Source organism: Engystomops pustulosus, chromosome 9 (assembly GCF_040894005.1).
Source record: "Engystomops pustulosus chromosome 9, aEngPut4.maternal, whole genome shotgun sequence".
In the NCBI taxonomy this organism is placed as follows: Eukaryota; Metazoa; Chordata; class Amphibia; order Anura; family Leptodactylidae; genus Engystomops; species Engystomops pustulosus.
Window position 1 is genome coordinate 100,846,665 of NC_092419.1, and position 14,724 is coordinate 100,861,388.

General features: G+C 48.6%; 1 protein-coding gene across 7 annotated transcripts in view; it reads right to left on the reverse strand.

The window, feature by feature from the left end:
• The window catches only part of RALGPS1 (Ral GEF with PH domain and SH3 binding motif 1), a 254,050-nt gene that overhangs the window by 196,758 nt on the left and 42,568 nt on the right, over nucleotides 1–14,724 (reverse strand). For all 7 annotated transcript variants that reach the window (XM_072124780.1, XM_072124779.1, XM_072124778.1 and 4 more), the window contains 2 exons: nucleotides 13,776–13,863; nucleotides 5,385–5,511 (listed from right to left, as the gene is read on the reverse strand). In XM_072124780.1, coding sequence (XP_071980881.1) covers nucleotides 5,385–5,441 — 57 coding nt within the window. In that variant the 5' untranslated portion in view covers nucleotides 5,442–5,511; nucleotides 13,776–13,863. The remainder of the gene's footprint in view (nucleotides 1–5,384; nucleotides 5,512–13,775; nucleotides 13,864–14,724) is intronic.

Below are 14,724 nucleotides of genomic sequence, written 5' to 3' on the forward strand. Positions count from 1 at the left end.
ACAACCAGAGGAGGAGGCCAGGGAACACCTCCACAACCAGAGGAGGGGGCCAGGGAGCCTCCACAACCAGAGGAGGGGGCCAGGGAGCCTCCACAACCAGAGGAGGGGGCCAGGGAGCACCTCCACAACCAGAGGAGGGGGCCAGGGAGCTCCTCCACAACCAGAGGAGGGGGCCAGGGAGCACCTCCACAACCAGAGGAGGGGGCCAGGGAGCTCCTCCACAACCAGAGGAGGGGGCCAGGGAGCCTCCACAACCAGAGGAGGGGGCCAGGGAGCCTCCACAACCAGAGGAGGGGGCCAGGGAGCACCTCCACAACCAGAGGAGGGGGCCAGGGAGCTCCTCCACAACCAGAGGAGGGGGCCAGGGAGCACCTCCACAACCAGAGGAGGGGGCCAGGGAGCCTCCACAACCAGAGGAGGGGGCCAGGGAGCCTCCACAACCAGAGGAGGGGGCCAGGGAGCCTCCACAACCAGAGGAGGGGGCCAGGGAGCCTCCACAACCAGAGGAGGGGGCCAGGGAGCACCTCCACAACCAGAGGAGGGGGCCGGGGAGCACCTCCACAACCAGAGGAGGGGGCCGGGGAGCACCTCCACAACCAGAGGAGGGGGCCAGGGAGCCTCCACAACCAGAGGGGGGCAGGAAGCTCATCCACGATCGAGGGAAATGACAGGGAGCTATGGAGTACCTACGCAACCATAGGGGGGCGGGGGGGGGGGGGTTTATGGACCTACAGGGAGGGCAGCCAGACTGAGTAGGGGGTGATTTTGGTGCAGGGAGCATTTCAACAACCAGAAGGAGGAAGGAGGGGTTGGGTAGAGCCACCACAGGCAAGAGGAACATACCCCATCAGACTTAAATATATGCACCCTGCACTCTATGACCATGCACTCCGATACAGACAGTAGCCATTAAATATAGCCATCATTACAGCTTTCAAGACAGGCTATTACCAGCTTTACCAAATGTAACTAGTAATGCTTCACCCTGGACTGTTATGAGATTGGATGGTGCCACAAATAAAGAAGCTATTTTATACCAGGGTGTCACAGGACAAGGTTCTTATATCCGGGGTCCTTTGTACTCTTAATAAAGTTTGGAAATTATTGGACATTTCCCTACCTGCCGTAGACTAAAGACGTCTTACTCCTCCCGCACCACATCTGACCCCAGAGCCTCGAACATTTCATTCTTTACAAATTAATATCCCCCGGGGCTTTGTAGAGCGGGAACGTCTCCTTCATAAACCATCAAGTTTACTGGAATTTACATTAGGACTTGGTAAACCCAGCGCTGGTCAACAACGTTAAACTGTTGTAGGTCGAATGTGGCCAGGAATGTAAATCGAAGCCTTTACACAGTCATGCAACATTAATTTGTAGACTGACTGGCCCGATAAAATGAAGGCTCTGTCCACGAAATCGGGAGACAGAAAGCTGATTAAATATACAGTCTGACGGAATTACCCAAATGATATGTACCAAGGGGGGATGATTGAAGCGTAATAAAGCCCATATATAGGTCCGTAACCTTGTATCATCCACACAATGTACAGAGAAGTCACGCATTGTAAATGGCCCCCGGCTTGTGGCTACTGGCAAATTATACCGCTCCGAGAACAGATTTACACAACGTTATACGCCTCAATAGCACATTCATCCTGCAGACGCGTCGCCCTCTATTGAGGGAGAGAGAGGAATATTCACAGGCAATAGTGAAAGTTTTGTGTCCAGGAAGGGAAAAGAAAAAAAAAATAAAGATTTTGCAAGACATCTTCATGTAACGTTCCAGAGTAACCTCATCGGTTAGACCCCACGTCTTGTGTTTCTTGGGCAATGTTAAGTCATAAAACAAAAACTGCACGTAAATGATGGAGGGGATTAGTCAGGAATCATCTCCAGGGTCCAGGCAAGAATTTGTTTTTCTGGAATTATCAGTGGTCGGCAGAGCAAAACTAAACTTAAAAATGATAATACTATATCAATAGTTCATTGGTGGGTGACAGCCCTGACACCCGGGGCTCGCACCATTCAGCGGTGGTGGACAGAGGGCGCAGAGATAGAAGCTGTGCGGCTACATGTCACATCAGTCAGAAGCTGTAACATCATCAATTTACTTAAAATTAAGAAGTGGCCATAGATGCGTCTTTCGGACAAGTAACAAGGACATAGAGCCGACCACATCACTCTACATGGCGCCAAACTGCTGATCATTGCAGGACAGCGGGAGATGACAAGATGTAGAGGTCCCCAAACACCCCACCACATGAACAGAGCAACGAGCTACATGTGCACCCGCATTTACCAAGAGCACGCGCAACGTATTTTTGTCAGGTTTACCGGCGATTTCAGTTTTGCGCTGAATTGCCCCAGGATTTTGGCCCATGCGATCGGATTGTGGTGCATTGGCGTTGGCTTGCACGCGACAAATCAGGGGCGTGGACGTCGGACAACTCGACAGATTTGGACAAACCGTGGAATTTAAAAACGGAATTGTGTCACAAGATCAAGCACTTACATACACCAGGAAGAAGAAGGTAAACTCCGGCGGACCTCGGCGCGGAAGCGACACATGCAGGGCGCACGACCTTAGTGAAATGCGCCAGACCCGAATCCTCGTCGGACAACGCACTGCGGGATCGCGACAGGACTGGGTAAGTAAATTTGCACCGCTGTGCGCTGCTGCAGGAACACATCAACAGACCTAACCTGAACTATGAGAGGGGCACTGCGAGTCCCCTGTCACACAAGCAGAGCGTCAGCCGTAGTCTGGTCTGGGAGATCAGGTGGGCAGTGTCAGCCATAGTCTGGTCTGGGAGATCAGGTGGGCAGTGTCAGCCATAGTCTGGTCTGGGAGATCAGGTCGGCAGTGTCAGCCATAGTCTGGTCTGGGAGATCGGGTCGGCAGTGTCAGCCATAGTCTGGTCTGGGAGATCAGGTCGGCAGTGTCAGCCATAGTCTGGTCTGGGAGATCGGGTGGGCAGTGTCAGCCATAGTCTGGTCTGGGAGATCGGGTGGGCAGTGTCAGCCATAGTCTGGTCTGGGAAATTGGGTCGGCAGTGTCAGCCATAGTCTGGTCTGGGAGACTGGGTCGGCAGTGTCAGCCATAGTCTGGTCTGGGAGATCGGGTCGGCAGTGTCAGCCATAGTCTGGTCTGGGATGGGGGAGATTTGACAGTGTTAGTTATAGTCTGGTTTGGTCGGTGGCATCAGCCATAGTTTGTTGTGGTACTTTTGGTTTTTGAAGAGGCGAAAAAAACATTGTGCAACCCCCCCCCCCCTTGTTTAATTCATATTACTATAAAAAGCACAAAAACAGGGGTATAAATTATTTTCTTGGAGATAATATCAGTCAATTAACATTATCTATTTATATGTATTACTGAAAGTAATACATTTTTGCTATAGTCCATTATTTAAATTTAATTTATTTATTTCAGTCAACCGGCTTCTCATAAACTCTAAAAGCAAGCAAGACCTGGGGCAATCAGGATCAAAAGCATAGAGCCGGGCAGGATCAAAAGCAGGAGCCGGGCCGAGCAGGAGCCGGGCCGAGCAGGAGCCGGGCCGAGCAGGACCCGGGCCGAGCAGGACCCAGACCGAGCAGGACCCAGACCGAGCAGGACCCAGACCGAGCAGGACCCAGACCGAGCAGGACCCAGACCAAGCAGGACCCAGACCAAGCAGGACTCATTTAAAACTGGAGACCATGAAAAGATATTTAGCAAACATGGCAACAGCATAGGAATATCTTCTCAGACGAGAAGGAGGAATTTTAGGACCTACAAGTAACATTATACCTTGTTCAATACAAATGAGTGTACAATACTCCCCTTGAAGTGTCTACCACTACATGGTATATTCGTGAAGATGGTTGGGAGATCTTCAAACAAATTGTAAAATCCTCTTTCCACCCATGAAGCCTCTTCGTTATGGTTGACTTCTTCCCGCAGACACCAATTGACTTAAATAAAAGACCTCTCCCCCCCTGCAATCCCTGGAACTGCATGTAATAGATGGCTGCTGGTAATAATTGAAGACTTGGGCTGTTGTTTTTGGCCCTTTCTCAATACCGGAGTCTTTAATATTCATCAGTTTTTGGTATGTTGCTTGCATCGTGCCAAATTCGAGGAGGTAACAAATTCAGAATCCATGGAAAAATGATCATTTAGCAGGCTCCCCTGACCTGACCACAAACTTTGGCTCAGAGTCGTAACCTTCATACAAATCCCTCATTACATTGTCAGAAGGATCTAAAAGCCATCGTATGTTTCCAGCTAACGAACTTTGTACAATCCTGACCACATCAATATTCACAGCGGCAACGAAATTAAGGAGAACCGGTGACAGCTAGAAGGAAAATCACAAGGAGTCCCAGAATCTACTTGGAAAAAAAATCCCAAGACAAATTGTTATCCATAAACCGTTTTGTGGACACCAGGGAGACCAGGGCACACCCAAAATCTACTGCCGCCACTGGGACACTGACATATTTTGGGTCATAGGGGGTAAAAGTGCATAGAGCAGGGGGGGGACATATTTTTAAGTGCTCTATTGTGCACTATTTTTTAAGTTTTAAGATAGTGTTTGCTTGAAAATCTGATTAAATCTGGGACATTGCGTATTTTGGCAAGTGCCGAAAGTTGGGAATAAGGTTAAGGCTGGCACCAACCACTGGAACTTGTAGTTCTCCAGACTAAACTTATACTGGAAAGCCAATAAACAAGGACATTATATCTTGATGGGCCGGAGCAGAGGAAACAACTTCTATGGCATGGCTACACACAACACTGAGTAATGTTAGAGGAACACCGAGGTCTTTCCAATGACGTCTCACATTGTGCGCTGCTGGATCTCATTACTGAGATGATCCAAAGCCCAGCTCGCAGGTTGTGGTGGTCCCGGCACATTACCGGCAACTGCTGACACCTAATTTGTGGTTCCAGCAATCGTGATCGCAACTAGACGTAACGGTGGAGGCTTCCCATTCCCTCCCCAGGTGGATGTATAATGCACGGAGAGTCTATGTGAAAACAAAGAGGTGTCAAAATGTTATCGGGATGACGTTTTGAAGTCTCCCACGCGGCACATGAAATAAGCGACATCTAGCGCTGACTTCATATTTCCCTTAACATCATCAAGCTGCGAGACATCCGACGGCATCTGGACGAATCGTCTCCGTTTCATGGGTAATAAATACCGAGATGTAAACAGCCATAAATACAGCACATATTATAGCGATGCACTTCTAAACATCAATACAGCTCGTAAATCATCATAGTTTTGAGCTCCGGCTGGCAGCGCTCGCTACGGCCAAAAGCCAAAGTCAGCTTGTATGAATGTTTTCGCATGGGGGAAGGACGTGCCTGGATAAACATGAGCCCGTACCTCAGGGGTGGCGGAGGTGACCGTCACACTGGCCATAAGGCCATTTCTCTTATACATACTCCCCCACGGGATGCTGGGATATTAGCTCAGCCTCAGCTGTTGGCGGCCTGTGACAATCCGAGCCGACCTGCGGAGAGAACAAACAAGAATTAGTCACCGAAACCTCTGCCGGGTGCGACAAAGGCGACACTGTCCCCTGAGATGTGAGACCAACATAGAAAGGAAAAAGCCTGCAACCTACTTCACCTCCCAAGGAGATCTGTGACTCCTCAGCCTCATTAGTAAACAAGATTTGTACATTGTATCCCCAGGATGAACACATCAACATAGCAAGAGGACAGAAGAGGAGTCATCCACAGAAGCGCAAATATACACTACACACAAATAGTGTCATCTAGACTAGAGACATACAACACATGTATGTAATAAAAGACTAAAAGGCTGCAGGATCAGACTACACAGAGTTAGTCTGTAGTCTGTTACCGTGGAGACACACAGGACTTCCAAAAGGAACAGAGGTTTGCAGGTCCACTAATTGCACACCTTAGCTCATAATGATTTAATAATACTACAAAATATGCTCTCCCACAAATCTTTATATCAATATGTATGGTTTCTCCAGATGACAATTTTGGATAATTGTAGCTTCTCCAAGTGCTTTGGGGGCGGGTCCTTACACGTCATTGCACCATAGGCGTTTCACTCTCTTTTGAATAGAGATGAGAGGATCCAAAACTTTAGGTTCGGCGTCCTTCGTTCGTCAGCTTCACCTCATTCAATGCGCCGTATTTTGCGTTCCCGTTTCGGCCCCATGTCTCCCGTATATATTACCAGTATGCCAACATAAGCGAGAGGCATCCGCAAAAAAAAACAAACAGTGGGCTGGGAAGTGATGTCACTGGCTTGTCCAACCCCAAAACTCCCGCCATACTTTGTAATTCCTGCCCCTATGTAGATATTCCTCCACCCTTATGTCCCAAAGGTGGGAGTTCTGCTGAACAAGTACAATCACTTTCTCCACTTTACTCTGTCGCCGACTGCACAAATGCAGCAATTTCCTGGCAGTTCAGGCCCAACCGCAAGTGGAGGTCTCCAGGACAACCCACCGGAAAAGTGGCGTGCGTACGGTGGGTTCCGTATTTTTCTGGTCCCATAGACTTCTATGTTGAGCAGCTTTGTGCCGCTAGTAGCTAGGAATAGTCAGGTGTGTCCATCTGGCCAATCACAGCCATGCCCAGCTGCTAGGGGCATAAAGCCACCTGATTGGCTACTTCATCAAGCAACACATCCGCTTTAGAGGGACTCCCGAAAAAAAGGACCCCGAACCCAACGTTCGGGTCTACTGATCTCTACCTCTGATTGACTGTTGTAGTAATGAACCCAAAGCCTACAACAACATTTAACTGTGTAGTGACAAATAATTATACGGCAGCACGGTGGCTCAGTGGTTAGCATTACAGCCTTGCAGCGCTGGGGTCCTGGGTTCAAGTCCCATCCAGGTGAACATCTGCAAACAGTTTTTATGTTTTCTCCGTGTTTGCGTGTGTTTCCTCCAGGTCCTCCGGTTTCCTCCCACACTCCAAAGCACACTGGTAGGTTGATTATATTGTGAGCCCCATTGGGGACAAGGACTGATTTGGCAAACTCTGTGTAATCTGTGTGCGCTATATAAATAAAGGAATTATTTTTATTAGCTAAGAGCACAGCATTGTGAGTGCACGGCCACCTGTGCACTTGGAGATGCTACAAAATCCTAGAATACAAATAAATTTTTCACAGACACTACATACCGTATATACTCGTGTATAAGCCGAGATTTTCAGCACAATAAATGTGCTGAAAAACCTCGCCTCGGCTTATACACGAGTCAATGATAAAAATAAATACATTAATACTCACCCTCCGGTGTCCCCGATGTTCCTCGCGGCTCCCGGCGGCTCCCGATCCCTGTCGCGGCTCCCGGCGGCTTCTTCACTCTTCTCTGGCCGGGAGATCGCGCTGGCCGTCGCACACTGTGATGTGACGCTGTCGCCGCGGATGACGTCATCAGCGGCGACAGCGCGGCATCACAGTGTGCGACGGCCAGCGCGATCTCCCGGCCAGAGAAGAGTGAAGAAGCCACCGGGAGCCGCGATGGGGATCGGAAGCCGCGACGAACATCGGGACAACGGAGGGTGAGTATTAAGTTTATTTCTTTATCTGTATACTGATGGGGGCAGGCTGTATACTACTGATGGGGGCAGGCTGTATACTACTGATGGGGGCAGGCTGTATACTACTGATGGGGGCAGGCTGTATACTACTGATGGGGGCAGGCTGTATACTACTGGGCACAAGCTGTATACTGCAAGGGGACAAGCTGTATACTACTGGGGGCAAGCTGTATACTACTGGGGGCAAGCTGTATACTACTGGGGGCTGGCTGTATAATACATGGGGGCTGGTTGGCTGTATACTACATGGGGGCTGGCTGTATACTACACCTTCGGCTTATACTCGAGTCAATAGGTTTTCCCAGTTTTCAGTGGTAAAATTATGGGTCTCGGCTTATACTCGGGTCGGCTTATACTCGAGTATATACGGTATATTTCCAATATTAACCGGAAGGAGTTTTTGATAATAATGCAACATAATAAATCTATAATCAAAAATGCAAACATTCAATAAATTATAGAAAAATTCATAGTAGAAATCAGTCTGTATGTAAGATTAGAAAAAAAAACTGAATTATGGGTGAATGAATGAATGAATCCTCCTGTGTTGTGTCCATGCCATGATCCCTCCGTGCTCCCTCCGCCAGGCTGTCTGTCTTCTATCAAAATACCATTGCAGCAAACAAACAATCTTGTGCAACTCATTGCCCAATTCTCCCAAACGTCCTAATAACATCTACATTACCCAACGAGACACAAAAACATCCCTGCCTCGTGCTCCGGCCAGGGGAGAGTTGCAGCAATACCAATCCCTGCGTGGATCACACTTTGTGGTTGGTGAATATTGGAAAAGTGGGTAAACAAATTACTAGCAACAAATACAAGATACAAGGATGTGAGGAGCTACAATCCATCAGTCCTCTCCAGCGTTATCATAATCTGACCAAAGACCCGAGCCCCGGGGCCTCTGCATTGTCCACAATGGGCTCAGTGGGGGCTGATCTTGTCTGTGTGACTATATGACTATTCTGTCCCAATCTACACAGCAAAGCTGACAGGCGAGCTTTACCTAACAGACTGGGGGTCATTTACTAAGGGCCCGATTCGCGTTTTCCCGACGTGTTACCCGAATATTTCCGATTTGCGCCGATTTTCCCTGAATTGCCCCAGGATTTTGGTGCATGGGATCGGTTTGTGGCGCATCGGCGCTGGCATCCACGCAACGGAAATCGGGGGCGTGGCCGAACGGTAACCCGACAGATTCAGAAAAACCGCTGCATTTAAAAAAAAAAATTGGTTGCACGGGCCATACTCACATGGACCAGGAAGAGATCAGTGAACTACGACGCAACTCGGCGGACCTCGGCGCAGCAGCGACACCTGGTGGACATTGGGCGCAGGACCTTCATGAATCGCCGGAAGACCCGAACGCTCGTCAGAGAAGCCGCCGCTGAAACGCGAATGGACCGGGTAAGTAAATGTGCCCCAGTGTGTCTGTATAATGTGACCGTTTTACAGAACACTAATTCTCCTTCTCCAGGCATATCATTTTAGCACGATTTTTGCAGTCACACATAATGGGGCACATTTACTTACCCGGTCCATTCGCGATCCCGCGGTGCGCTCTCCGACTTTGATTCAGAGCTTGCCGGGATTCATTAAGGTCCGTGCGCCCGGTATCCAGCAGGTGTCGCTGCTGCGCTGAAGTCCTCCGAAGTTCACCTTCTTCGTCCCGGGGTATGCAAGTGCTATTCTTGAGACACAATTTATTTTTTTTAATTCCGCAATTTTTTTTCTGACGGCCACAACTGCCCCCCCCCCCCACCCGATTTCTATCGTGTGAAAGCCGGTGCCGATGCGGGGCAATTCGGCGCAAATCGGAAACCCAACGACAATGCACGATTCGGACCCTTACTAAATGAGCCCCATTATACTGCACAATGACTTCCTATGCCAGCTACTACAACACAGCTGTAGATTGCTTAAAAAATAAAATAGGTAAATCTAAATTTGCTTCATCTAAGCCTCCAAAATAGGCATCAACAACAACGGCATCTGGCCTTATCATTGGATATGAGATCAATGTCTGATTACTAAGGGTCTGACTACACGCAGGGCAGCAAATCGCCAGAAGAGGTCGTCTGTGAGCTCCTGCTCCATCCACTTGTATAGGAATATTGGGGTATAGCTCTTCTTCAGTCCCAAGTGAGCGGTGGTCCTGAATATACACTAGCATGTTGTCCATAAGGTAAATCCGAGGGGGGGGGGCATGCTCCCACAATTGCTTGGGGTCCCAGTAATAAGACACACCTCAACAGAGATTTATTACCTTAATATATGGTAGTGGGAAACCCTCTTTAAAGGGGCTTGTCTGGTCTCGTTAAAGGGGTATTTTACTCCGAACATTCACATTTAATTTAATTCCATAAACTACCATATGCACAGATTTCTTCAATTGGATGTCATTTATAAAATGTTGCTGTGACACTTTCCCATAAATGTACCCTTGATTTCCCTTAGAAACAAGATTGTTGCCCTTGGATACAACCACTGCTGCTGGAGAGATTGCACAAAGAAACCAATTGTTTTTGCATATCAAATGGCCGGGAGTTACTACATGTCCCAAAGCCTTCCTGTGATACTGAACACTGAATCTGGGTGCGGGGTGGTCGTATCCAAGGACAGCTATGTTGTTTCTAAGGGACAACAAGGCTACATTTATGGATAATTATCTCCACACAGGAACATTTTTTCTAATGACTTATAATTGAAGAAATGTTCATATGTTCATGGCAGATGGATGAGATTAAATGTGAATGTGGAGCTGGGAATACCCCTTACATATCACATTGGTGGGATACAACACCCAGCTCCACCATGGATTTTCAGCTTTAAAAAAAAAACAGGAACAGCACCCAATAATTTGAATAGGAGGTTAGCTGCAGTGACGCAGTCCAGCCACTATACAATAGGCGGCGCTGTCTGCTTTCTGATCCATTCTCTTATCAGCAAATCAGAACAGCTGATCTGTGGGGACACCGGGTCTCTGACCACCACTAATCTGGAGTTTATTACCTATCCTTTGGATGGACCATTAATGTTTTTCAGTCTGAAAAAAACCCTTTAAACACTTAAAAGCACATATAGTATAAAAGCTGCATCACTGACAAGGGTCTAGCTAACTAAGACACAGCTAAAATGTGTATATTTTATGCAGTTTTATAAGATTCTAACCTTTGTTTATTCAGAATTTTTCAGATGTCTGAGAGCAGAGTGAATGACGTGATCTCGCGCCTCAATTTGCAAAGTAATGAATGGAAATAAGAAAATTCCCTATTACACAGGCGCCGCCTAGTGGATGTGCAGGGAACAGCTTCTCATAGGAACAACACTGTGGTCATTAAAATGAATCACAAATGGCTTGGGCAGGAATAATACATGACATATAAAAAACTTTCTGCTATTTGGGGAAGGGAATCGTGAGGGGGACCAAGCAATGGTCCCAATAAACACCACCCTTTATATTCGGAAGCCATTTCTTCCAGGGAAATCCAATTTTACTAAAAGGATTTAAAATGATGCAAAACTTTTGTCAATATTCCAATCAGTTTAGATGAGATACACGGCTTTACTGATCCGTGAGGACAGCCTGACATTAAGATGAAGAAGGGAAGAAGGGGATTTCTAATAGAAAACAAAAATTAAATTAAACCTCAAAAAGTAGGAAAATCATACAGGGTGTAACAAAAAGGTCGGGAAGGTGGGATGTATTCCGCCCTCTATTCAAAATAAAAAAACTAAAAATAAATGAGTCAAATGTTTTACAAAAATGCATCTATTGGTGCCAAACTCAGCCTCCTACCCCAATTCCTTAGGTGTTAAAAAATTTTTTTTAATAATGGGGATCTCTCAAGAAATACACATTGGATGGAAAAAGTGAGGTGGGGGGATCTAAATGTACCCAAGGAACAACGACATGTAGTAGTTTTCTGTTCTCTTCGGGGGCAGGAGTAATGAGAGTCCCCGCCTCTCACACATCAGGGGCTGGTGTAATGCGAGTCCCCGCCTCTCACACATCAGGGGCTGGTGTAATGTGAGTCCCCACCTCTCACACATCACATCAGGGGCTGGTGTAATGGGAGTCCCCGCCTCTCACACATGGGGGGCTGGTGTAATGTGAGTCCCCACCTCTCACACATCGGGGGCTGCTGTAATGTGAGTCCCCACCTCTCACACATCGGGGGCTGGTGTAATGTGAGTCCCCGCCTCTCACACATCGGGGGCTGGTGTAATGTGAGTCCCCACCTCTCACACATCGGGGGCTGGTGTAATGCGAGTCCCCGCCTCTCACACATCAGGGGCTGGTGTAATGTGAGTCCCCGCCTCTCACACATCGGGGGCTGGTGTAATGTGAGTCCCGGTCTCTCACACATCAGGGGCTGGTGTAATGTGAGACCCCACCTCTCACACATCGGGGGCTGGTGTAATGGGAGTCCCCGCCTCTCACACATCGGGGGCTGGTGTAATGTGAGTCCCCTCCTCTCACACATCGGGGGCTAGTGTAATGTGAGTCCCTGCCTCTCACACATCGGGGGCTGGTGTAATGTGAGTCTCCTCCTCTCACACATCAGGGGCTGGTGTAATGTGAGTCCCCGCCTCTCACACATCGGGGGCTGGTGTAATGTGAGTCCCCGCCTCTCACACATCAGGGGCTGGTGTAATGTGAGTCCCCGCCTCTCACACATCGGGGGCTGGTGTAATGTGAGTCCCCGCCTCTCACACATCAGGGGCTGGTGTAATGCGAGTCCCCGCCTCTCACACATCAGGGGCTGGTGTAATGTGAGTCCCCACCTCTCACACATCAGGGGCTGGTGTAATGTGAGTCCCCACCTCTCACACATCAGGGGCTGGTGTAATGTGAGTCCCCGCCTCTCACACATCAGGGGCTGGTGTAATGTGAGTCCCCGCCTCTCACACATCGGGGGCTGGTGTAATGTGAGTCCCCACCTCTCACACATCAGGGGCTGGTGTAATGTGAGTCTCCGCCTCTCACACATCGGGGGCTGGTGTAATGTGAGTCCCCGCCTCTCACACATCAGGGGCTGGTGTAATGCGAGTCCCCGCCTCTCACACATCAGGGGCTGGAGTAATGCGAGTCTCCACCTCTCACACATCAGGGGCTGGTGTAATGCGAGTCCCCGCCTCTCACACATCAGGGGCTGGTGTAATGTGAGTCCCCACCTCTCACACATCAGGGGCTGGTGTAATGTGAGCCCCTCCTCTCACACATCGGGGGCTGGTGTAATGTGTGTCCCTGCCTCTCACACATCAGGGGCTGGTGTAATGTGAGTCCCCGCCTCTCACACATCAGGGGTTGGCGTAATGTGAGCCCCTCCTCACACACATCAGGGGCTGGTGTAATGTGAGTCCCCGCCTCTCACACATCAGGGGCTGGTGTAATGTGAGTCCCCGCCTCTCACACATCAGGGGCTGGTGTAATGTGAGTCCCCGCCTCTCACACATCGGGGGCTGGTGTAATGTGAGTCCCCACCTCTCACACATCAGGGGCTGGTGTAATGTGAGTCCCCGCCTCTCACACATCAGGGGCTGGTGTAATGTGAGTCCCCGCCTCTCACACATCGGGGGCTGGTGTAATGTGAGTCCCCGCCTCTCACACATCAGGGGCTGGTGTAATGTGAGTCCCCACCTCTCACACATCAGGGGCTGGTGTAATGTGAGTCTCCGCCTCTCACACATCAGGGGCTGGTGTAATGTGAGTCCCTGCTTCTCACACATCGGGGGCTGGTGTAATGTGAGTCCCCACCTCTCACACATCAGGGGCTGGTGTAATGTGAGTCCCTGCTTCTCACACATCGGGGGCTGGTGTAATGTGAGTCCCCACCTCTCACACATCAGGGGCTGGTGTAATGTGAGTCTCCGCCTCTCACACATCAGGGGCTGGTGTAATGTGAGTCCCCGCCTCTCACACATCGGGGGCTGGTCCTTTTTATTACACCCTGTATACAGAGCTAAGCCCTGGTATCCAAGTCGCTGTTACAGAGGTTTCTACTCCATAATTGGCTGAGTACCTTAGGCTTCCGTATCTAAGCTTCAATTATAGCAGCATACACTCATGTAGATACACTCACACTTAATAATTTCAAAATTTCACTAATTTAACTACATAAGGTTTTCACAAATGAAAAAAATAAATAAATTACAGAGCGTTTGTCCTTACCCATATTGTTGTCTTTGTAGGCAATGTCAAACTTGCTTCATAAAACACAGGACATTACGATCCACCATGAACATTTACAGGACGGCTCCTATAAGACAAAACTCATCACATTAGGGGTTTGGTAAACATTAGAGGATTCATATTTAATAGGGGGGGGGGGGGGTCTTCTGTTCTTGCATCTTATGTATCAGCCAGGGTGGCTTAAGTTCAAAAGGATCCAAACTAATGGGCAGCCCATAAATTTAAAGTATATCTGTGTAACTCTCCATTTGTCCTGTGGGGGCGCTGCAGAGAAATTGAAAACTAGTAGTCAGCCATCCTATAGATTACATCACTTTCAAAATTATCCAGCAACTAGAAAACACAAGCAGCCAGACAATCACACCCCGATGTCTGCGCTCCACTGATCTCCATGTTTTATTGCTGCCGAAGGTTTGCCTCGGGATCATCGATAAGTGATCAATGTTCTTGTTAGTTACTGCTCAGAGAAGTGTAACAAAATAAATTAAACTAGAAACCAAGATAGACACATTCATCTTCCCACGATTAGGCAGATTATCGACACGTCCAAGTCACCTCGGGTAAGCCCAGGAGATGGATGAGGGCTCGTCTGTACGTCCTATGGTCTGGTAGGTAAATGAGATCTGGTTATTACCATATAAATTATATATAAAGAGGTCATAGGCAGAGTCTACAAGGTGACTTTATCCACCTCAATGGCCGTGTACGAGGTATTAATTATAAAATGGGTAAAATAATAACAATTCTTTATTTACATAGCGCCTACAGATTATGCGCAAAGCATGGCAAATTGGTCCCTGTCCCTGTGGGGACAGTATGTTTTGGAGTGTGGGAGGAAACCGGAGGGCCCAGTGGAAACCCACGCAAACACGGAGAGAACATACAAACTCTTTGCAGATGGGTGGGACTAGAACCCAGGACTCCAGCG